This window comes from Mytilus edulis, chromosome 9 (genome assembly GCF_963676685.1).
Source record: "Mytilus edulis chromosome 9, xbMytEdul2.2, whole genome shotgun sequence".
Classification (NCBI taxonomy): Eukaryota; Metazoa; Mollusca; class Bivalvia; order Mytilida; family Mytilidae; genus Mytilus; species Mytilus edulis.
The window spans coordinates 2,318,561-2,343,841 of NC_092352.1; the positions used below are offsets into that span (position 1 = coordinate 2,318,561).

General features: G+C 32.9%; 2 protein-coding genes across 2 annotated transcripts in view; both read right to left on the reverse strand.

The window, feature by feature from the left end:
- Positions 1-2,935: 2,935 nt before the first annotated feature.
- On the reverse strand, positions 2,936-23,768 carry LOC139487447 (polycystin-1-like protein 2). Its single transcript, XM_071272231.1, has 11 exons — positions 23,598-23,768; positions 22,646-23,102; positions 21,717-21,856; positions 20,544-20,777; positions 15,415-15,603; positions 14,327-14,487; positions 12,701-13,388; positions 9,126-9,255; positions 7,437-7,690; positions 5,399-5,573; positions 2,936-4,403 (listed from the first exon to the last, which is right to left on the reverse strand). Exons 1-7 carry the CDS (start codon positions 23,766-23,768, stop codon positions 12,701-12,703), a joined length of 2,040 nt encoding a protein of 679 aa, XP_071128332.1. The 3' UTR covers positions 2,936-4,403; positions 5,399-5,573; positions 7,437-7,690; positions 9,126-9,255.
- Positions 23,688-25,281, reverse strand: part of LOC139487446 (uncharacterized) — a 50,203-nt gene continuing 48,609 nt past the window's right edge. Inside the window, exon 15 of the mRNA XM_071272230.1 lies at positions 23,688-23,828. The gene's annotated coding sequence lies outside the window, so the exon portion shown is untranslated. The remainder of the gene's footprint in view (positions 23,829-25,281) is intronic.

The window sequence follows — 25,281 nt, forward strand, 5'->3', positions numbered from 1 at the left end:
TAGGTGGAACTGTTTAGGGTCAAAAGGTTAAGTTCGTGACGTTTTAGAAAATTTCTATTCGGTCAATTTCCGGGCATAGTAAACAACATTTCCGTTAAATTGAGGATGTTCTATCTATACCGTTGCATTACGTTTTTGCGCATTTCCGATAAATTTTCGCGCTTGAATCAATATGTTTGCGTGCATTTATTTGACAGGTAAACTCATGTAAACTCAGGTAAATACAGGTAAAACCACTCATCTATCTATTGATGTATTCACTCATTTACAAATTAGCTTTCCGTTAGTCAAAGTAGAAACATTTAGAAAAGGTTTTAAGTAATTTGTGGTAAAAGTTAATTAAATCCAGCAAAAAGTCATATGCTATAGCAATGTTCGTTTTTCCGGCGCTGGAAATATCGTGAACTATTATGTTGTCGCTTTCTTTGTTAAGAGATAATTTTAATATTTACTTTTGAAAAGAACTATGAAAATGAACATTTTATTTATCAACACAAACCAATCATATCATTAATCTTATAGTTCAAATTATTCTTATTAATTTTTTGAAGGGTTTGAAGAGTTTGCTCGACTTGTAAGTTATTCTTCGATTTAAATGTCTTGCGCGCGGGCGTAGTAACGTAAACAATTTCTCCCAAGTAACCCGAGTTAATAAAATCGAAAGGACCCGCAGTGTTCTACTCGTGTAACCAATGCATGTTTATCAATACCATAGCATTACAGAAGTTACTGCATATACTCTTACTCTTTTTGTTTTACAGTACTTTGTAAATCCCCACTAGGTAACTATATTAATCAGAGCTGGCACAAAAATAGTAATAGGAAGATGTGGTGTGAGTGCCAATGAGACAACTCTCCATCCAAATAACAATTTAAAAAGTAAACAATTATAGGTTAAAGTAAAAAAGCTTATTTTACAATGTTGTCTGTACCTTATTTTATTCAAAAATATAAAAATTCTAGTTTCAAATTATGTCGATGCAAGCAAAATATGAATATGCTACTTGCCTAAGGTACTTAGACCACAGCCGACAAAATGTCGTATCTTCTAGTTTTCCAGCAACGAGTAAATACCCACTGTTTTATCAACTCGTACCCAATCGATGAATACTTGTTCTTTTTGTCTCAATAACTGAGCTGCTTTTTTCAAATTTTGGTTTTATGAACTTTTCATTTTTACCATTTGTTATCGAGGTATCCTCGCCATCGAGGTAGGTGGAACACGTTTCGGATCAAAAGGTTAAGTGGATGACGTTTTAGAAAAACTCTACTCGTTCAGTTTCCGGGCATAGTGAACAACATTTCCGTAAAAACAGATGCGCCCAATGACATCTCATCATACAACTTTCAACAATGACTAAAAAAAACTCTTGTTAAACACATTGTGAAATAATTGGAAAATGAAGACCATCAGACGGATTTTGGTTCAAAGATAAACGAAACAAAAGTATGATAGACATCAACCAAAGACCAACAGTGGATTACAAAACATTTCCTGGCTTGTTTTCAAAAGGTTTACTGATACAAGTTTTCTTGTAGACAGTTGTCTTCTTGCCCATCATACCACATCGTCTTTTTTATATTCAACTGCAAGTATCCATATATCAGTACATTGAGTGACAGTAGCAAACCAAGACAACATAAAAATAATATGTAAAAATCACTCGGAACGGACTTGACTATCAATCCGACACGAACCACAAAAAAGAAAAACACAAAACAAAATACGATCTAAAATATAGATCTACAAATGCTTGCAGTGGAAACCATTTTTAGATCACCTGGCCCAATAGTAGTCAATTTCTGTGTCATTTGGTCTCTTGTGAAGAGTTGTCTCATTGGCAATTACACCACATCTATTTTTATATCTACAAATAGGTTCATACCGTAGAAATTGTCAGCCAACTCCTTGTTAAAGTTATTTCACTTTGATGTTGATTTTTACCAATTTTTAGCGTTTTTGACTTAAATCTTAAACATTATAATAGACAGATTGAAAGTTAAATAAGCAAACATTATCAATAAGACAAGATCTGCAATTACGACAATATATTGGAAATAAATCATCCGACATATCCTTGGAAGTATTATTCTTAAATGTTGATTTTTTTTTTATCATTTTTTATTTCCATGATAAGAATTATAACAGATAGATAGACGCTTTACATCACAAAACAAATCATCAAGGTATGATCTATTAACAAGTTACATTTCATTGATACATGTAGTAGGCTGTCACTCTTTATATGAGTGGTTGCCCAGTGGCTGTCCATAAACAGGATGAGCATTTAGTCTCTTTCTTTTTGTTTTGAGCAAAAACTAATGCAGATAAAGAAAATCTAAGCAGACCAAATGCTCAGCAATACTAGATCCACAAAATAGAATTTTTTGTCATAAATACCAAAAATACGGAAATTCAAAACGGAAAGTCCCTTATCAAGCGAGCAACATAGACCTAGTAAAATATGTCCTTTAACCCAACACAACCTAATTATTTAGCCTATATTGATGCCAATTCTACAAGAAAATCGTCAAGCACTGCACTCGCACCCGGTTGCAATCCTTTGGGAATTCTTGCAATTCGCTTAGAACATTTTAAGCCAAAAAGGTTTGTATCTTCTTAATGGATGTTTAAAATTGAATATCGGTACACTTGCCTAAAATGGTGATTTGATATCGATCGAAGCATTTAGCATTGCGTATTAACTCATTAAAGAAACCAGGTTTACACTTCTGTAAGCCATACACGCGTTTCGTCTACAAAAATAAACATAAGTGAGGCTAGTATCAAAAGCGTTAAAATGCAGAAAATTAAAGTATGAAGTTGAAGACCATTATAGACCCTAAATATCAAATAAGGTAATATTTTTCTGTACTTAAACATCCGTAATGTATTATATGTATCAAGTCACACGAATTAACCGAGAAAAAAGACTTTTTAATAATATGTAATTTAATTAAAATGAAAAAAGAACAATGACACACTTAATAATTATGAAACATTTCTCAAGCAAAGCATGGTTCATCTTACTGATAAATACGTCTTGCTCGTTTTTTCTTTTTCGGTAGGTTTTCTGTAGGTTTTACCATATCGACCTGTTGTGTCTCATCCTGACGTGTTACTACTATTGTCTTTGTAAATTTCTTTTTTGATTTATAATTACGCGATAACTTCAGCCTGTCTTTTGTTGTGGTATTATTTGATGCAATAAAATGACCAACAGCTTCTCTCCAGAAGCTTGCTACTATGTTAACGATGCCATATGTGGATCGCACCGACTTTTTCCTAACTATTGTAATACCTACGTTTAATGTTGCATTCATCATCGTCATTAAAATCCACAACAAAAACAAAACAAAGAAGAAGTAATAGGCTCTTCCCAGAACCGGCTCCACAGAAAACAGATCTTTGATGCTGTTTTTACCAATTATAGCGTTAACCAATGTCGTTGATGACACAAATAAGTTTTTGTATGTTTCTAGATGCCTGCCAAAAATTAAATGTCCAAAAGTTACAAACGCTACGTACACCATAACAAACATTACAAAACATCCACAAAGATCACGGCTCACGTGAGCAAGTACCTTGCCAAATTGGTTTATTCTTTCATTGTAGCTGAGAACTCGCATGATTCGAAATGTTGTTAGAAATATAATAAATGCCAAGAAAATGTTAAACAGTTCGTCCCATGACGCAATATGACTAAAGTTAACGAATTTATTCTTATGATTTTGCCATTCTTTCATTGCCTTATTAATCATTATCCATCTTCCAATATACATTATGGTAGCAACAAAGAATAACATTATGATAAATATGTCAAGAACATGCCATAATTCTTTCCACATCTTCTTACCGTATCTCCGAAACCAAATAAATTTATGAACAGAAAATACAATTATTCCAATCAGTACAATAATTTCACAAATAAAGATAAACAAACCAAGACTTCCGACATGTTGGTATGGTCGAAACGGTTTGATTGATGTACTTACAATGACCCCACTTGTTTCCGGAAATTCTGTCAAAAACGAAATGAAAACAAAAACATTATCATCTACGTTGTACAAGGTGAATTCTGTAAATATGGCTCTCGTTTTACGATCTATCCATGTGTATTTATACAAATCATTGAGAACTAGACGTGATATGTTGTAGTTGACAATGAATTCTGCTATGTATCCACCCCCGCCATAGGTAGAATGTAGTCCTGTGACCGGAAGTCCCCAAATATCAGCAGACGACACAAAATTCCAGGCAGCATATGTCATATTATAAACAGCTTGACCTCTGACGCAGGGTCGAGTCTCCCATGCTACACAATAGTTCCCATTCTCTTCTCCGGAAATAGAATACTCATCATAACAGGTAAAGTTATCCCATAACTGTGTCCTACATGGCTCTGAAAAAGGCAATAACAACTTTCAATAAATAATTTTCACCTTCAGGTGAACATGACAACTACCAAATGCATTGCAACATCTCAGTTTAAAACATTTGATGGCTTACTAATTACAATAGTTTTGCATTTCGTAATCAAGTTGCGTTTTGAGTTGGTATCTTATATTAGCTCGGGAATAATATTCTGAATTATGTTAAGCCTGTCAACACTCATGTTCATGTCTCGTAGAATCATACACTTAAGTATACGTTTAATGTCTAGGTTAGAGCATTCCTGGTAGAGGTAAATATAAAAAAGGCTTTAGATGCAACCAAATAAACTCATCATAGACACTAGGATTGAAAATTTATATTAACGCCAGACGCGCGTTTTGTCTACAAAAGACTCATCGGTGACGCTCGAATAAAAAAATGTTGAAAAGGCCAGTAAAGTACGAAGTTGAAGAGTATTGAGGAACAAAAATTCCTGACAGTTTTGCCCAAATACAGCTTAATTAATTTATTCCTGAGGTAGAAAAGCCTTAGTATTTCAAAAATTCAAAGTTTTGTTAACAGTTAATTTATAATTATGAATTTATCAATGATAACTCAAATCAACACAGAAGTACTGACTACTGGGTTGGTGATACCCTCTGGGAATTAAAACTCCATCAGCAGTGGCATCGACCGCGTGGTTGTAAATAAACTCATCATAGATACTAGGATTGACATTTTATATTAACGCCAGACGCGCTTTTCGTCTACAAAAGACTCATCAGTAATGCTCGAATCAAAACAGTGTTAAAATGGCCAAATAAGGGACGAAGTTGAAGAGAATTATGTCATATTAAGTTTATTAATGGGATTACTAATATTATTTGAGTGAAATTTGCCAAAACATTCAGGAACAGACACAATTAAGATGTAAGCTGCAATCTTGAATTTCATCAGTGAGAACTGGTAATTAATTCATCACAGTAGTAATACAAATAAAGATGCTTGTATAATTAACCGTACCTTGAACTGCTCTTAGTTGTCTTAGTCTCATTGGACCAACACGAAAGTTAACTTGGTCATGTACATATAATCTTCTATTGACTTTCAGTTGATCTCCATTGGAATGGTACCGTGGAAACAGAAACGGAATAAGAGTATCGTCGATCCATGTATATAAGCTAGCTGAACTTGTAACCTGTAAAATATTGTTATAGTTTATGATATATGACAGAAGTTATCGAGTGAATTTTCTATATTGTGGCTAACGTAAAGATATTGAATTATTACAGATTATACGAGCTACAGATAAATGACATATATATTTGCTTTGTAACTCAAAACAAATGACGAATAGTTATCAAATATACCAGCCTTATAATTTAATACGTCAGACGTACGTTTCGTCTACATAAGACTAATCAATGACGTTCAGATGAAAATAGTTATACATCCAAAGATGTAAAAAGTTATTGAGGATCCAAAATTCCAAAAAAGTTGTGCCAAATACGGCTAGGGTTATCTATGCCTGGGATAAGAAAATGCTTAGATTTTGGAAAAAAATTATAATTTTGTAAACAGGAAATTTATAAAAACTACCATATAATTGATATTCATGACAACACCGAAGGGCTTACTTCTTGGCTGGTGATACCCTCAGGAACGAAACGTCCACCAGCAGTGGCATCGACCCAGTGGTGTAAATAGTTATCAAAGGTACCAGGCTTATAATTGTATACCAATTTAATAATCGTAAAATTAAACGTAATGATAGGCAAACAGCAAAGATAAAAACTCAAATTTGTTTTTTTAAATTCTGAAATTATTTTGTCCAATATTTTTAACTGAATAAAGTCCTATAATTCTGGCAGGATCAAGTTGGAAATGGGTAAAATTTCGACAATAAGGTATTAATGTTTGAACACAGTTGGACAATTGTATTATATTATAATACGCCCAGTTTAAGGCTGGCATATAACGAAGGTAATATTATAAGATTGATCAGTATCTATAAAAAGATATTTATATGGTACGTCAGTGACAGATTTTCACTTGATGAGATTTTTCAGTTGCACTAAAAGTTTTACGGTCGGTTATTTCGATCAAAACATAACAAATTTATAACATTAAAAAAGGTGAGCCAAACCTAAACATACCTTTGGCAACTATGTTTATAGTTAAAAACAAAAATAATAGCTATACAAAAATGTTTCGCCGCGCATAATGCGAACCTTTACATACGCTGATTTTAGTATCACAAATGAGATTTATACTGTCGATAAATCTCATATAATCTTACGATTTTGTGACACTAATTTACATCTGTTGTGTTTATGTACTTTGTATTTTGGGATAGTTTTGTATAAAGATGTCACTATTAAGAAATAGATCTCAACATCACCTTATTCGTTACGTTCGTCGCGACATAACCTTTTGTGCTGAAGTAGCGTTACGCAAACTTGTCTCTTGTCACAACCTTAACTCATTACATTATAGAAGTGTAAATAACTTCTTTGCTGCAAACCCATGCCTCATCATAGGATATCTCACTAGGTGTATGGGTGTTTATATGGAATTATTTGCGCTTCGTCCAAGATTAATCCATGTCATGCACATACATTACACTGTACTTGAAGATGTACCTGGTTGCATTCTCCTCTTAATATGTTTCCCCATTTTTTATATTCCAGATTAAAAGGTACTGTGGATTCATTATTGTTCGTTTAATACCAATTGTCGTTGGTTTCGTGGGACAAGAGAACCACGAATTGAAATGTACAACGAATTGCACAAAACATAGTCTGTGTTTACCGATATTGCCAAAAACACGAAATCAAATATCAACGAAAGAGCCAGTTTCCTTCAAGGCACGAACATTGATGCGCAAGACATTTTATAAATTCACAGTATGGGCTTTACTCATTGTTGAAGGCCATACGGTGACCTATAGTTGTTAATTTCTGTGTCATTTTGGTCTTTTTTTGACAGTTGTCTCATTGGCAATCATACCACATCTTCTTTTCTTCTATCCACAGTACTTGAAACAGGAAAGACAACTAACCTGATCATATTTCAATGTTGAACCTCCAACTGAGATGCTATTCGATGTAACAAGCTGCTGTTCTAGATGATTTTTTACATTATACCATCTCGGATCCCTGTTACTAAAACTGACACAATACAAAACAGCAAGGAATATCATATATAAAACTAGCTCTATAAATATCTCTTGCATTTTAAGGCGCTGCTGTCTTTTTTCTTTTAATCTAGCAACTGTCACGGATGTCAATGGAGCTTGCGTGGCTTTAAACACACCTTAAAAGACATAACAAATCAAAATTATGAAAAGTAATATATCATTCTGACATTTGATATTATAAGGTTTTATTGACTTTCCACTTTCTGTTATATACCTGTTAGTTCAGTATTTGTGTTACTAATTACAAGTAATAGTAAAATATAAGATTTTCCAGAATTAAACGTAGTCAAACTAAAACCCAAACACTGTTCTTAGGTAGACTTTTTGTAATTCGGGTACTTATAACAAATTCCTCTACTTTCCGAAGATTTTCTTATATATAGTTTTTTCCCTAATGATCTATGTTGTCATTTCGGGGAGAATTTATGCGCCTGTCATACAAATGAGTGGTTTAGCTAGCTATAAATCCAGCTTTAATCCACCATTTTCTACATGGGGATATGCTTGTACCAAGTCAGGAATACGCTTGTTTTCAATTCGATCGATGTGTTTTTACTTTTTATTTTGCAATTTGAAAAGGGACCTATTGATTTGAACTTCACTTTAAAGCTCGGTACTTTTGTTATTTTACTGTTTTAAAACCACATTAGGATAACTTATATATATATATGTATAACCTTTTTTCATTCGGCCATTACAAGGATGTATCATTTTACAGAAATAAATTCTTTTTAGTACACCAAATGCTTATCGATTCCAAAAATACTATTAAAAGAGGGCCGAAAGATACCAGAGGGGCAGTCAAACTCATAAATCGAAAATAAACTGAAAACGCCATGGCTAAAAATAAAAAAAAACCAAACAATAGTACACATGACACAACATAGAAAACTAAAGAATAAGCAAGACGAACCCCACCAACAACTTGGGGTGAACTCAGGTGCTCCGGAAGGGTAAGCAGTTCCTGATCAACATGTGGCACCCGTCGTGTTGAATATGTTATAACAAATCCGGTAAATATTCTAAAATTCTTAAAACTGCATGAAATAAACAGCTCTGGTTAAAGATTAAGATCTGGGAAGGCATACAGGCGAGTAGTTAAAAGTAATGGAACAAAGCGTTGGTCATAGATGTTTGATACATTTTGGAAACACCACATCAAAGATACTATTTCGTTCATGTATCTAGATGTTTTATCATCATGTGTTGTTGCATAGTTTACTCGGTATACACCTCAAATTTCATTGCTAGGGTTAATTTCAGACTTCTGTACAGATTTTGTCTTGCTCATGTTGCATGCTTGATAATATTTTCTTTATCTATTTCTGTATACATTATTTCTACTAAAGAGTAAAGAAAACAACTGTGTTAAAAGTTAGTCTATGAATTGATTTATGTTGTTTTTATATTAATTACATGTTTCTTTTAATTGATGATACGCTCTAGAGTTTTACCTCAGTATTTCAAACGAAGATGGATGATATCGGAAACCATAAGCTTGATCAATATATATTTCTTCAATATTCATAGTTCAATATAAACAACGGTTACCTAAAAGATATGACAATGGACTTGCTGCACGTCTTTTGGTCTCTAGAAGAAGCTTCTCTTGGTCGTATTTCACAGTTTTCTCCTTATAACTCTTTACAATCCAAGAGAATATGACTGACATCAATATAATCTAAACAAAGAAAAACATCCTGATATTTCAATATGAAGGTACATGTATACCTTTTATTTGAAAGAATATATACAAAAAACGTAGAGGTGTCAGAACGACATTAATGGCCCCGTCTCAAAAAGTTAAAAAAACACGTGTAGATACAATAAAATTGAGAATGGAAATTGGGAATGTGTCAAAGAGACAACAACCCGACCAAATAAAAAACAACAGCAGACGGTCACCAACAGGTCTTCAATGTAGCAAGAAATTCCCGCACCCGGAGGCGTCCTTCAGCTGGCCCCTAAACAAATATATACTAGTTCAGTGATAATGAACGCCATACTAATTTCCAAATTGTACACAAGAAACTAAAATTAAAATAATACAAGACTAACAAAGGCCAGAGGCTCCTGACTTGGGACAGGCGCAAAAATGCAGCGGGGTTAAACATGTTTGTGAGATCTCAACCCTCCCCTATACCTCTAACCAATGTAGAAAAGTAAACGCATAACAATACGCACATTAAAATTCAGTTCAAGAGAAGTCCGAGTCTGATGTCAGAAGATGTAACCAAAGAAAATAAACAAAATGACAATAATACATAAATAACAACAGACTACTAGCAGTTAACTGATATGCCAGCTCCAGACTTCAATTAAACTGACTGAAAGATTATGATTTCATCATATGAACATCAGGCACAATCCTTCCCGTTAGGGGTTTAGTACCATACCATCATAACATATATGAGAAGAACATAACCCGTGTCATGCCAACAACTGTTTTTAGAATAAATGTGTTTAGTTCCGACGCAAAGACCTTATCAGTGACTCAATATTAACGCCAAAAATTGCAATCTTTAATGACTTGACAACAGTATCGTAATTATATCCTTTCTTAATAAGTCTATTCAAAGGTTTTGTAAGTTTCTGAGGTGAATACTGACACCTTTGTGCTTTATACAGAATATTTCCATAAAAAATTGGATGTGAAATACCTGAACGTATAAGAAGTCTGCATGTTGAGTTATATTTACGAATGATGACTTTATACCGATGATAAAATTTAGTAAATGTTTTGACTAGTTTGTGATATCGAAAACCCTGGTGTAATAATTTATAAGTAATACATAAATTTCTCTCGTTAAAATCTAAAACATTGTTACATACACGACCGAATCGTACAAGTTGAGATATATAAACACCGTAGGATGGTGACAAGGGAACGTCACAATCTAAAAACGGATAATTAACAATAGGAAATGAAAAATCATCCCTTTTATCATAAATTTTAGTTAGTGATATAGATATCAAGATCGAGGAAAGGGCAGTGGTCATTGTTAGTATTAGCTTTATTTAAAGTAAGTTCAGCAGGATAAATTTCATTAATATACAAACTGAAGTCGTCATTATTGAGAGCCAAAATATCATCCAAATATCTAAAAGTATTATTAAATTTGTTTATCAGATGTTGTTTTGATGGGTCTTTGCTTATTTTTGTCATAAATTGTAACTCATAACAATACAAAAAGAGGTCCGCAATAAGTGTTGCACAGTTAGTCCTCATTGGAATTCCGATAATCTGACGATATACGGAATCCCCAAAGCGAACAAAAATGTTATCTAGTAAAAATTCAAGGGCATATATAGTATCAAAGCATGTCCAATTAACATAGTTTTTTTGTTTATTGCTACTAAAAAATGACCTAAAAGAGTTTGAACATATATATTCACATTCTGATTTTTTGAATGCCCATTTAATTAGGTGTGTGAATTTTTTCCTAATGAGAATGTGAGGCAATGTGGTATACAGGGTAGTAAAATCAAAACTTTGAACAGATTCAAAATCACCAATATAAGCATGCAATTTATCAAGTACTTCCAACGAGTTCTTGACACTCCAAAAGTAATTTATTCCACTATTTTCGAAGGCCTTATTTGAACAATTTATTATAAGGTTTTTAATTGTACCAAGTGTGCTGGTAAGAAGAATAGACAATTCAGTAGTTGAACAATGGCTTGAAGACGAAATAAATCTATATTTGTAAGGGGTTTTGTGTAGCTTTGGAAGCCAATACATAGTTGGGACTTTCATTGTATTTGGCTCTGCCTGTAAAGCGGTGGCTAAAAGTTTATGTTTGTTACAGATTTCGTTTTCTGAAAATGGAGTCAGTTGGAATGTTGGTGAATTGGTGATTTCCTTTTTCAGAACCTCAATGTAAAATTTACGTCAAACAATAATAATATGATTAGCAGCTTTATCGGCCGGGACAAAAACAAATTCCTTGGCTAGTTCTTTTAGTTTATGTTTGATACGAGAAATAGGTTTATTGTGGTTATTGTTAATAGTAAAATGTTCTTTAAAATGTTGAATACGTATATCAACTATCTTCATTACTGAATTAAAAAAAGAGTCCAAAGATTTTTTGTCAGCTTTTTCCCGTTTTATCCATTTCATACAGTAAGTATGGAGTGAGTCGTGGATGATATTACGACACTCATTCCAATTAATAATAGACGGGGGACGATATTTAGGTCCTCTACTGAGGAATGATTTTAACTCTTGGTCTTGAACGATGTTAAGATCTCCTGTTATAACATGGGAAATGGGTCCATAAATATATTCGGAATTACTACAATTACATGAAGTAGGTGTAGTTTCACTGATATTAACATCTTTACACAATTGACTATAATTAAACACAAATTTCCGGGTAGATTTCTTGTAAATATAACAAATAAGAGGTAGCTCAGTATTGTCAAAATATCCAGGAATTTGTTCTTTAACAGAATGGTCGTTAAATATACCGGCAATATTTACAAAATCAAAGCCTTTATTGACATACTTTATTTTAATAAAATGTTTTTTATAATCTTTAGGGCGATCAATTTTTGGAAATAATTTGGAATAACAATATGCCATAATAATTTGAACAATTTCATACTTAGGACTGCTATATGATGGTAGTCTCACATACCAAAAATCAGCCCAATATCTTCAGGCGTTTAAAAACATTTCTGTATAACTGTGGTTTTCAACAATTTATCAAGGTCCAAAGCCCGTTATTGTAGCAAAAACTAGTTGAGCGGAACGAAACTTTAGCTCAAACTGTAACTTATCATGTGTAACTCACAAACCAAAAAAAACAGCCCAATATCTGAGTCCAGCCAGATATATATTGCATTCGTAACCTATTTGTTTTAACTGACATGAAGTGTTACTTCTGACGTATAAAATAGAATAACAAAAATAGAGAGGTCCAATGAAAATGTTATAGTCCATAAGCAACTGGCAAAACCCAAAGATCAAGCACACCAAACGAGTGGATAACAACTGTCATATTCCTTACTTGCATTGGAGCAGGCATTTTCATTTATAGGACAGTGTTTTTGTAACTCCTTACCAAGGAAGTACGAAGTATTGCTGACTATTAACATGTATAGTGAAACCTAGATTTTCTTACCTAAAGGGGATCAACTAAGAGTATTGATTCGATGAATGACATAAAGAAACATAGCAGCCATTCCTCTGACTTTGTCTTTCCCCATTCCATGCTATACAGAATTAGAAAAAATCCTGATGTCAAGACGGCTAATGTAATTATTCCCCATGCAGCATATCTACACCAAAACGGAAGTGAAAATTCTGAATCGTCTGTAGCATCTGCGTTAATGTCTTCCTGTTCGGATTTTAGTGTCATTTCAGGATTGTCTTTAGTATTTGTAAAAGTTTTCTTCTCATTTCTTGAACGAGGTTTGGATCTTCTGAACATATAAGATACTAACAATATTGGAGGTGCAGCAATAATTGCACTGACAATTGAAATATATATCCCAGAAAGTGGTAATTTGATGGGTCCTATTATAAAGCGACTTCCTGTGTTTTGTCCATAAAACATTGCATTTGAGATCATAGTAAGAAACAGCAATGTCAAACAACAAGCCAATCTTTCTAACCTTGTAAAGTTGCTGTCTTCAGGTCGAATGGCAACCGATAACCATAAATGATTGTCTGTTGTGTTTTGTCTAGTTTGTTCGTTAAATAAAAATGAGAATTTGTGTTTATCCAACTTATCAGAAACAGGAATGGCACAATCGACGCAGCCATCATCGTGGTCCAAAGAAAGCCATTGATCACATATAAACAGATACCTGTCAATTAAAAGAAAGAAAAAGGAAGATAAAGCTATTATCTGTACTTTTAATTTGAAATTATAAAGCTTTTATGATCTACCAAATAACGGCATACAGATGATTACAAGATATTAGCATGTAAAATATAAGTATTTTTGATTATTAAAATATGGTCTGAAATATTTGTATTTCAGCTTAAAACCAAGCATTTCCTGCAAAACTTTCTTCTCAATTTTTTCATCGATATTTACTTATGTTTTTAAAGAATTTATAACAAAACAAGGCTGCGTGATGTATTTCACAAATATGTTAATTTGTTTAGAACATCTTTTTGAGTGATACCTTAGCTTTCATTTTGTCTATAAAAAGCTATTTGTCAAATGACTATAAGAGCCAATATATGTCAATTTAACATGGTAATGACATCATAGTGTTATTCCTTTCAAACTATATGGGCTTAATTTTTCATCTTATTACATCCATGATCATTCAATAATATGAACAAATAATATCTGATAGGCTTAAATAATTTTACTATTTTGCAACTTTTATGGCCCACAAATGTTCTCTTTTCATTACTTCATCAGCATATCAATACAAAACAGAACAAACCAGAATATGTTTCTACGCAGCTTATTACTCATGCAAGGAGATAAATAATTAAGTTTGTAAAAGAGGGGCGAAAGATTTCACAGGGAAGTCAAACTCATAGATCGGAATTAAACTGAAAACGTCATGGCTAAACAATTAAAAGACAAACAGACAAAAATAGTACAGAAGACTCAATATAGATAACTAAAGACTAAACAACACAAGCCCCAACAAAAAATGGGGTAGATCTCAGATGATCCGGACGGGTAAGCAGATCCTGGTCCACCAGTGGCACCCGTCGTGTTGTTCATGTGATTACAAACCCGGTAATAATATAATTCGATAGGTAACATTGTAAGCTTTACCTTCCACCAGTTTGTACATCCTCCAGTATGATTTTATTAAGATACCATGATGCTGAGTGTCCTTGTCCACTATTATCATGCCAAATTTTTAATACTGTTGGGTCATGTATTGGTTTAGCAACGCTCATGACAAATTTTCGGATGCTACCAACATCAAAACCCTATAATATAAGCAAACTCACTTGGTTAACCCCTTCAAATAATCATTTGTCTGTCCGTAGCCTCGTCAATCGTTAGTTTGTGTCACATGTCATGTTTTCTATTGTTTGAAAAAATTGCGGTGTTCATGGCAGACCTTTGCATTGCTTCCATTAAGATTTGTAAACATTCGTCAATGACTATAGACGGTTAATATATAGCAACATATAAATATATATGTCCATTGTTGATAACTGAATGCTGCCCTCTAGATGTTTTATCTTATAGTTTTTCGGTTGTTTTTTCATTAACATATACTAATAACTTAATTTAAGTCATAGCAAACAAAAATATTTTTGAATTTAAAACTGACATTTGGTAACTAAAACACTATATAGAACACTATATCAGAACCTTAAACTTATCATTTATGGGTTTCATTTCTAACAATACATTTTCTAACGATGTCATTAACTGGCGTGTCCTATCATTAAAGTAAGTAAGGTGTTGATTTTTACCAATTAGAAAATTATTTGTCGTATATCTGATCATAGTTATTGAATCCGTCTTACGATGTACATGCATATGAATTTAACTTTTAAAAAAATATTAATTTTCGTTTTACCGTTTATGATGCACTTTTTTATCATAATTTTAATCAATAGTGTTAACTGTGAATCCGTGCTGCTCAGGAAATACACATGCTCTTTTTGGCATCTGTAGCGCTATGTTTAGTATTATTTTTTTTTAATCGTGAATGAACTGTATTGTTAACCTCTGTTTATGTTTTGTGGTTACATAAGCAATCGTTCCACATTATGTTTTAAAACAACTATATTTAAAAAAAAGAAGTAAAAGACGTCTTTTAAAAGGTTCAATTTTATTCCTACATATGCATCATATGAATCATAAGAACGGATTGTTTAAAACAAAAAGCAGTTAATACTCACTCGATGTGTTTCGTCATCTAGTAGTCGTACATCTGGTTCATAAAAATGGCTTTTCTTTGGTTTGCCATCAATTATCATAAAACCTATTCTGGATTTTGTTCCAGCATATCTGTGTAGTCCTGTGAACACCGTCAGAATGTACAAGTAATCATCGTGAGCACCGTTGTCACTTAGGTATGATAATGCCCACTGCAAGATTTAAATTACAACTTACAAGAAAGGTTAATATGATTTTTTCCGATTTTGATAAAGAAGCTACCCGTTTGTTTATTTTTAATAAATAGACCGTTATACAGTTTGATTAATTGATTTTTGGTTGCATTTCCAGTGGAAAATGTTATATGCATTGTGATGAGTCTTATGTAGACGAAACGCGCGTCTGGCGTATAAAATTATAATCCTGGTACTTTTGATAACTATATGCATGTCCAGAACAAAAACAAATAAAAAAGGCAAAAGAAAGGTCCTATAATTAAGGTCGTCCGGGATGAAGGTCAGGGAATTCGGACTGTCGAAGGAAAATGATGATATATTGGATATGGACAGAACTTTGGCCGTACAACAGGTCACCATTAGACCCTTTAAAGAATTGTTTCAATGGTTCCTACAATCAACCTGCAGAAAGTGTGGCACTTTCCCGACACGAGGCATCGGATTAAACGTCAACATTTAGACAGGACGTGGCTGAGTTCATCACGCACAGCCAAACGAACGATCCACTGCGGTTTGCTGTCGGTTGTAAGAATACCATAGTGACCATATGTATATATATATATTAGTCAGCTCTATGGGGTACATTAAGATGTAATTGTTATAAGTTGTTGACCTATGACGACGTCTTTCCTATTTCCATGACAAATTTTCGTTGTCCCAACAGATAAAGCCTCTAATAATATTGTCTTCATATGTAAAAACCATTATTTGCAATGTCTCACAACAGAGCTTGGAATAAATAGAACAACTGGTAATCCAACATATTCCTTAACATCATTTACCAAGGACGAGATTTTACAAAATCACAAATCTGTCCTTCTTTCTTTTGAAATCAACATCAAAGAAAACGATGAAAATTTACCATCATTATACTGGATACCAAATCTACACAAAACTCCATATGAAGAACGATACATAGCTGGATCGTCAAAATGTTCGACTAAACACCTTTCTTAAATACTGACTCCTATTCTTTCTAAAGTTAAAGATAGGCTTCAAAATATTGTGATAAGAAGTATTCTACCAGTGGTGTTAACCAGATGTGGATTCTCAAAAATTCGAAAGATCTACTGCTTAATCTTCGACCACAATCTTTGCAATTTTGCAGCAACATGAAGACTTTTGTTTTTTCGACCCTTTACACTACTATTCCCCATGCTCAGTTGAAAGATCACATTCAACAGAGCTTTTTCTATAAAAATGGGAATCGTAGACACAAATTTCTTTTTTTGGTTTAAAATAGTTCATATTTTGTGAAGAACCACACTGAATCTACCAGAAAATATACTGAAGATGATATTATCAAAATGCTGGACTTTTTTTTATCGACAATACATTTGTTGAGTTTGGAGGATTCATATTTCGGTATTCCAATGGGTACTAATTGTGCATCCCTACTAGCCGATTTGTTTTTTTACTCATATGTAGCAGAATTCATTCAAACCCTTCTTAAAGACAAACAGAAAAAACGCGTTACGAATTCATTAATTTCACTTTCCGATATATTTATGATGTCCTATCACTGAATAACCCATATTGCAGCCAATACTTGCATCTCATATATCCCAGTGAACTTGAAATTAAAGATACTTATGATACAAGAAATACTGCTTCATACCTTGATCTTTTCCTCAGTATTGACACAGATGGACGACTTCACACGAAAATCTATGATAAACGATTTCAACTTCCCAATAATCAATTTCCCATTTCTCAGCAGTAGCCCCTTTGGATGATGTTTACATATCTCAATAATACGTTATTCTTGTGCATGTTCACACTATACGGACTTCATATACAGGAGTGTGCTCCTAACTCAGAAACTGCACCAACAAAGTTATAAGGATGACAGATTAAAAATGACACTCCGTAAATTTTACGGACACCATCATGAATTGGTTGATCCATACGATGTATCTTTGTCCAAACTCTAACTATGGACATTTTTACCACATGTTAGATTGTGGTTTGTCATTACGTCGTCTGATCTTTTTATTACCGAACGTGAGTTATTCCCGAATGTGACCTGTTTGCTGGGTGTGAATTCGTATTGCTTTAAGGGCATATCCAACACTTTATTTATGACGGTGAAAATGTTTTCCCTTCAAGATATTCGTTCTTCAATTGACAGAGAATCAAATTTTGCCAAAAGATATTAGTCGTCGATTTCGTTTTTGCAAAAAATACTGCTGAAAATTGAACATTTTTGCAAGTTTGGAAAAAAACGTTTTTTATTTAAAAAAATTAATTATGATTTTTCAATCAACATATACTTAAATAATGGATCTCAAATTAAAGCAAATAATCCAAGATGGTTAGAAAAATCTAACTTTACCATTTAAAGCATTAATTCTTAATCAAATAAAGCCAAAAACCTTATGGTGGACCCAAACAACGGCAAGAGATGAACATTTGAAATGCACATTTTTGATTTATTAAAATATTTCTAACGGTGTCGATTTGGCCAAAGTAAGAGATGTTATTCTTTAAAAAAATGGAACGTCATAACTTTTTGAAAAAGATTTGTTCACCGTACACGTTTTTGAGAAAAATCGAGAAATATGATATTGTTTACTAGATCCCTTCCATAAGCCTCACAAATTGCGCCAAAAATTAAGACCTTTCGGGAAATAACTTTATACTTCCCCGCTAATTTTTCAAAGGCAGTGCGACGGAGTGGCAGACAAATGTATTTATACACTGTGACTTTGTTGGATAGTTGTCTCGATAGCACTCATATATCTCATATCGCATCTTCTTATTTATAATAAACTAGTATATGGAAGAGATGACAATTTAGTTAGTTTTACTATTGTGTTCGTCAAAATTGTGAAACCCGGGGGTGAAACATGCAAACCGTGGAATTACAAACTATTAAAATAGTCCCTCTGGTATCTTTTATCCGTCTTGATTTTAAAACAAAAGTATTACACAATAGAAATCCGTTTCTGTGTGTCGGTCTATAGTTTAAGCAGGGTTAATTTTCATATTATATTTCCATTTGATGTTTTTGTTCTGAATATTCATTTAATATTCCGCTTGACGCCCGTCACCCATAATCATTATTTATTTTACCGTTACTTTACAATGAAGTGTTTTTCTTACACTGATTTATATTACACCGTCTGTAATTTCACATATCGAAATTAATAAAGAGCTCGTGAAATTTTGTAACCAAACAATTGTCTAAAAAACACTGACTCCGTATTATGTATTTATGTTGCAGATTTGGGCTTTTTATTCTGTAAAGGCTTCTAGCTTTAACAAAAATATGTATGTTGCCTCTTAGTGTTTTGAATTAAATGTGTCGTTCAGTTGCTGTCGTATTAATGTATACATTTAAAATCTTTTTCAAAACAAAAGGATTTATTGGGTATAGAAATATTCACATATCTGGACTTCTCACGTCCGTCCAACAGTATATTTTTGATATAATTGGGTGCGGTCGTTTAGCTGCTCGGATGTATAAATTTGCAACCTCGTTTAGTCGAGAAAAAATGTCGTATATCCGATGCATAGTGTAGTGAGGGTTTCGCGCTATCTATACGTTTACAAACCATCTAAATAAATGGTTCAAGGGATATCTGAACTTCGAATAAAATCTCTTAACAACAAAGTTCACATGAATCTTCAAATAATTTCAACACATCTGTTGCGCCTTTTGCAGTTGTAGATGAAAAAACCTTTAATTTACAAAGCAGGTCAGTAAGACAATAACTTGAGAATAAACTCCACCTAGTTTGGCTGCATACAATGTAACCACTGATGAAGACTACTATATTATTATTGATTATTCAAACAAATAAATTCAAAGAGAAAGATAGGGAAAGAAATTCTAAAATTTTCGTTTAAAAATAAAATAATATAGATAAAAAAAAATATATACCAAAACTGGAAAACTGTTTGAGACAATTATCAGTTCAGAACTAATGATTATGCATCACTATATGCAATGGATAAACTGATTGCTCCAATGTTCCACATATTTACGACGAGGCGAAAGTGGATCTGAATAAATGATTGATACATTATTAAGATAAAGAGTTTGCTAGCGGTAAAACGTTTGCCGTTATAGAATCAAGTTGAATAATGATCAAAATCTTGAGTTAAGCTATTAGCCTCCCCCCACCCGCCCCATTTTCCTATTATAGACCCACCTGCTGGTTTTAAGAAGGGATTGGTAACTAGTCAAGCCTTACATTAAGACCTACACTGTTGTTATTTTTGTTAAATTATATTTATTTCCTCATACATTATAAGTAAAAACTAAAATCGTCACATGTTTTCTACTTGTTTGTCAGTGTATAAATGACAATGTTTTCCTATTTCAATTTTTTCTATTACGGTGCCATTTTTCATTTAAATAGCTACAGTATATAAGTATTTCAAATCAAAGCTAGATATTAGATGCTAGATGCAATGATAAATGTTAGTTTATGTCGTATTTTATTTTTCTCAAGAGATCATTTTTTTTAAATCTTTTAAGTAAAATCAAACTTTTGAGTTTTCTATTCTCAATGACAAAATCGCGGAAAAGTTTGGTAAAGAAAAAATTACAATTTGTGTTGCATTCTAATGCAATAATAAATCATTACGCATTTTTCTCGTTGTTCTCTACTGTATTGAAGATAATTTTAATAAAACGGAAACTTAAGTGAGTATGGTCTATAATTATCAAGATAATTGCAGTTCTTTTTATAATGGACCAAGAGACGTGGCAGGGAAAGATTAACAGTTAAGCTTTGTTTTATCTATGTTTGCATGTTTTGCTATTCACTGTATTTGATTTCATTTTTCTAGAACCAATGCTATCATTTACTTTAAATATTGTGAATTCTGCCAATCACATATATTTTTCTTTTCGACAAAAAATATATACTTTGTCAAATGTTTTATAGATAAGCCAATCTCATTACCCGTGTTGGATCTTTTCTGTCCTGTCTGAATGCCCATACACATAAAAAAATATACAACAGTACAAGTGATACAACTGTGGCAAACACCGCTGCATTGTTTTTCAAATCAAACTTTTCAAAAACATTTCCAAAATCGATCGTGTTGGGAGGCACATAGAAAGTTGTGGCAAAACTATTTCCGGGTGGACTGGTACATTCACAAACAGTTTCACTGATGGTTGATGCAGCAGAGAGCTAAAAAAAACAGGAAAAAAATAGTGTATAAAGTATCATTAATTGAAACTATGAGTCTAAACCTGACAGAAGCAGCTGAAATCATACTCGTTTTTATAATGTTTGTATTGCTCCTTTATTAGTTTTCTGTGTCACAGGTGTGCTGTAGACTGTTGTTTGTCTATTTGTAATTTTATGTTGTGTTTGCCTCTTCTGTTGTTTTTCCCCCGAATTTGAAATTTGTTTATGCGTTTTGTTTACTATTGTTTCTTTCTTACATAACGTTAAAAATATAACGTATTGTAAACAAAAAAATACAAATTCAATGCCTCCGAAGCGCTTTTTTGGATTTAACTTCACCCGGAACGCAGAAACCCATTAATTTAAAAGCAGTGAATGTAATAATTCACGAAGAGTTACACACCGATTGCATAAACCAACACGAGATCAACTTTGTCTTTGGAAGGTCAAACTTTATATTTATAATTTCTTTACTGTTCATCAGTAAATCAAAGCAATGTATATACTTAATTAAATCTATGAAATGGTTAGTAGTTATAAATCTACTTCGTTGAAGTGTTAGAATTGTTATCATCAAGTTTCAGACAATTATATCGATCTATGAAAATGAGATAAGAACAAAGAACATGCCATGATGTCTGCGACAAAAATGATAACGGTGGTTTCTTGTTAATATTTATAAACGATACGTCCATTTCATTCGTAATGATATACAATAAAACCACCCGCTGAATGAACCTCCTTGTCTATAAAATATATCTTTGTAAATGAAAAGTCCAACATATCATTTCGATACATTTTGTTTATAGACCCTTTCAGGAGAAATCAGGGCATGGGTTTGGAGTGCATCCAATAAGGAATAACTATGTAATGGACTGAATACCTGATTGAAATAGGACACATCAATCATAATAGAACAAGGGTTCACCATAATCATACCTGACATGATGTTTTGTCCCATTTCTGCTTTACAGTATCCCATACTCTACAACCAACCGTAGCACCAATAATTTCATATTCAACAATGGTAGTACTCAATGATGGTCTTCGAATGGTTGATGTAGCGGTTGACAATTTTTCTGTCAATTAAAAATCCAGTTTTATTATCCCAGGAATAGATTACCTTAGCCGTATTTGGCACACATTTTTGGAATTTTGGGTCCTCAATGCTCTTCAACTTTGTACTTGTTTGGTTTTACAACTATTTTGATCTGAGCGTCACTGATGAGTCTTATTTAGACGAAACGCGCGTCTGGCGTATTAAATTATAATCCTGGTACCTTTGATAACTATTATTATATATAAACCAAACAACGAAAAACAAATTATAATGAGCGTAATTTTGAAAGAAATATTTATTTTTTATCCAAGTGTATGTTTTATTGTACTCATGTAGATCTGCGCGGTGTTGTGCACATTTTGTTTGAGTTTTTCAATATAGTATTATTAACTTGAAAACATGAAAATATGTATGATTGGGAATTAGACAACTATCCACTGGAGACCAATTTTGTAGAAGTATATGGCTACGTAGGATCCAAGACAATATGAGCAGAACCTATAACATATGGTAAATTACAAAAGCATTGCATAATGTTTCATATTTGACTTAGGAGGTTAATTTGTATAATGCAATACTTCCTCTGTACTTGTCGTTTCAAATGTTCCAGTTATTGATTTGTAAACGTTTGCATTTTCTCTGTTTTTGTGAGTTATCATTGGGATTAAATGAAGAATCAACATTCAATTCAGTCTGATGAAAACAAGAAATGACTTAAATAACCTCATTGATTACAAATAAATGCAAACTCTTACACGTGTGTTTGGATTGTTTTTTTTATCTATTCCCAAAAGTTAAATATATATACCTTTTTGAACAAGGACTCCAATATACACATTTGTTGGGGTGGTGTATAGTTCACCGTCAAGTATTAATTTTATTTCGCTGGTGGATAACCAGTCGCTGGATTCTATAACTTTATTCCAGTCATATTCGTCTTCCGTTGGAGGTGCTGTCTTCCGAATGTAAATCGTGTGATTGAGAAGGTTTATTGCGTTATTTATACTGATTATCAAACTGTCCGTAGGTGTCTTCCAGTACATTTTGTACACTAGCACCTGTGAAGTGGTCTCATTTTTATCAACTGGGATGGCTACTTTGACAGTTTTTGCTGTTGGTACTAAACCAGTATTCTGAAGTTTAATTTTCGATGGTATTGCTGAGTTTGTTGTATTGCCTTCTCCCACTAACACAGTAACGGTCTTAGATGATATGAACTTAGACTCTTCATCCCACGAAAATGGTGTGTGGTCATATAATGTTACCTTTCAAGAAAAAATACAATCTTTAGTTATATAGAAAAGTAGGTTATACACTTAAGTGATCCATATTAACTCGTGGATATAAAAAAGAAGATTTGGTATGATTGGCAGTGAGACAACTCTCCACAAAAGACCAAATGACACAGAAAGTAAAACAACGATAGGTCACCATACGACCCTTCTGCAACTATATCCTTTTTTGTGCTTTCATTTATAGGTTTTGTTGATAGTACTACATTTGTATCAATGAATAACAGTAGTAGATCTCTATACAATTTGGCATATAGTAAACACGTTTCGATACTTTGTATCAAGCTATAAATCTCCTTGAACTCACTTAGATTGTTAATATTATGAACAGGCATGACAGAATCGAAAAATATCTTTTTAACACAATAAGGATGATTTTTTTTTCACGTTTCTCTTTCTTTTGTTTCGACATATAGTATTGACCAATCATAACAATTACTGTTTAAAGTCTCTATTTAATGTGTTTACCTGTATGGCTTGCTCTTGTGTAGACTGGGAAGTTGATTCTGCAAAACTTAAATCTACTTCATTGATTTGAAATCCTTTCTGAATCAATTCTCCAATCAGTTTCTTGTCTTCTGTGGAATTGATGTGTCCATTTTGAACGTAAACAGGCATCTGTTTACGATAGTTCAGCATCTGAAGCACGTGGCCTAAGTAGGAAATACTGTCCAATAGTACTTGAACCTCGTTTTGTACCTACGAATAGAGTTTGTCCAGCATATATCGACAAAATAAAATACATTCACCTTAAACGTTGATTTGTAAAAGCAAAAGGTAAGAAGGAGTATCAGTCCGCTTTATATGATGTCAGAAAAAAGTCGAAAAGAAAAGGAGAACAATTGGTTCAAATAAGAATGCCAATTGTTTGTTAAAAACACACCTCCAAAACGTAACGACTATGTGTATACAAGTGTCACTAAAAATACATCACTGTGTGTGCCGTTGATCTATGTATGTGATGCGCAGTTCTTCTGTTGTGGTGTCCTTGTGTACTGTTGTTATGTCATTGGTGGTTTCCAATGCAATTATGTGTGTACATGTTTTTAAGTTATATATGTAGCACGCCTACTAGGAATTAACTAATTTGATTCACGAAAAGCGTAGCTTTGAGTGTATTAAATATGTTAATGACTAAGCCGTGTCTATATATGATTTGTAACATTAATGGGTTATGACACAAGTTAAAGTTTGCATTTCTATAAATATTGACAATGCAATTTCCCATAGGAACTCCTTTTACGGCCCAAACTGTACCACTTTTACTATGAAGTTTTGAAAAACATCTTATCCTAGAATTGAAAATTCATTTGCACCACACTTTTTTTCAAAGGTCAAAATATAGGGCTGTGCGGCATATTTTCAACGTTTATTTGCCCTTAACTTCTCAGAGTTTAAACTAACACTAATTTTCTTAACTACCCCTACCTCGAATGAAAGGTTACAACAGATCTCAATGTAAACAATATGATAACACAGAGAGCATAACTTGGAACCAGTATGTAAACAAAATTAATTTCCTATGAATATTCAATATCTCCCCAAAAGAGGCGTGTTTTGAGAAACAGCTGTATTTACAAAGTGCAACCTATACAAACATTTATTCAAATAGAAAACTCTCTAAAATCAGTTTTTCTCACATAGTACTCATTTATCAGAATTATAGCCTTAAAGAATTCACTGCCTATACTCTAAATTGTTCTTACTGTACATTTTATACCCCCTCCCCTGTTTCAATTTTTTTAAGAATTTGAAAACAAGACTTTAATTATTGCCAGCTTACCCTATTTGCATATTTTCTGATAAAAAATGCCTAGAACCTGTTTATAACTGTATTGATAACATATTGAAAGTATATTAGAATACTATAAATGTTATGTTTAGCAGTCAATCATTACAACATTCAAGATTACTAGTATATAAAGTATTCAATCCAGCATCTGTGTCCAGTCCACATCTAACTGTATGCCTATTTGTCAATTAAAGTAAACAATTTCTGCATCAAATGGTCAATTAAGAGTTCTTGTCACAACAGTATCACCTGTAACCATATATCTGACACAATTTAGCTAATATATATACAAGAAGTGTTCACACAAAGCCATATTTTCAATAGTTGTATGTATGCAGATACCAGTCTGAGATATAAATT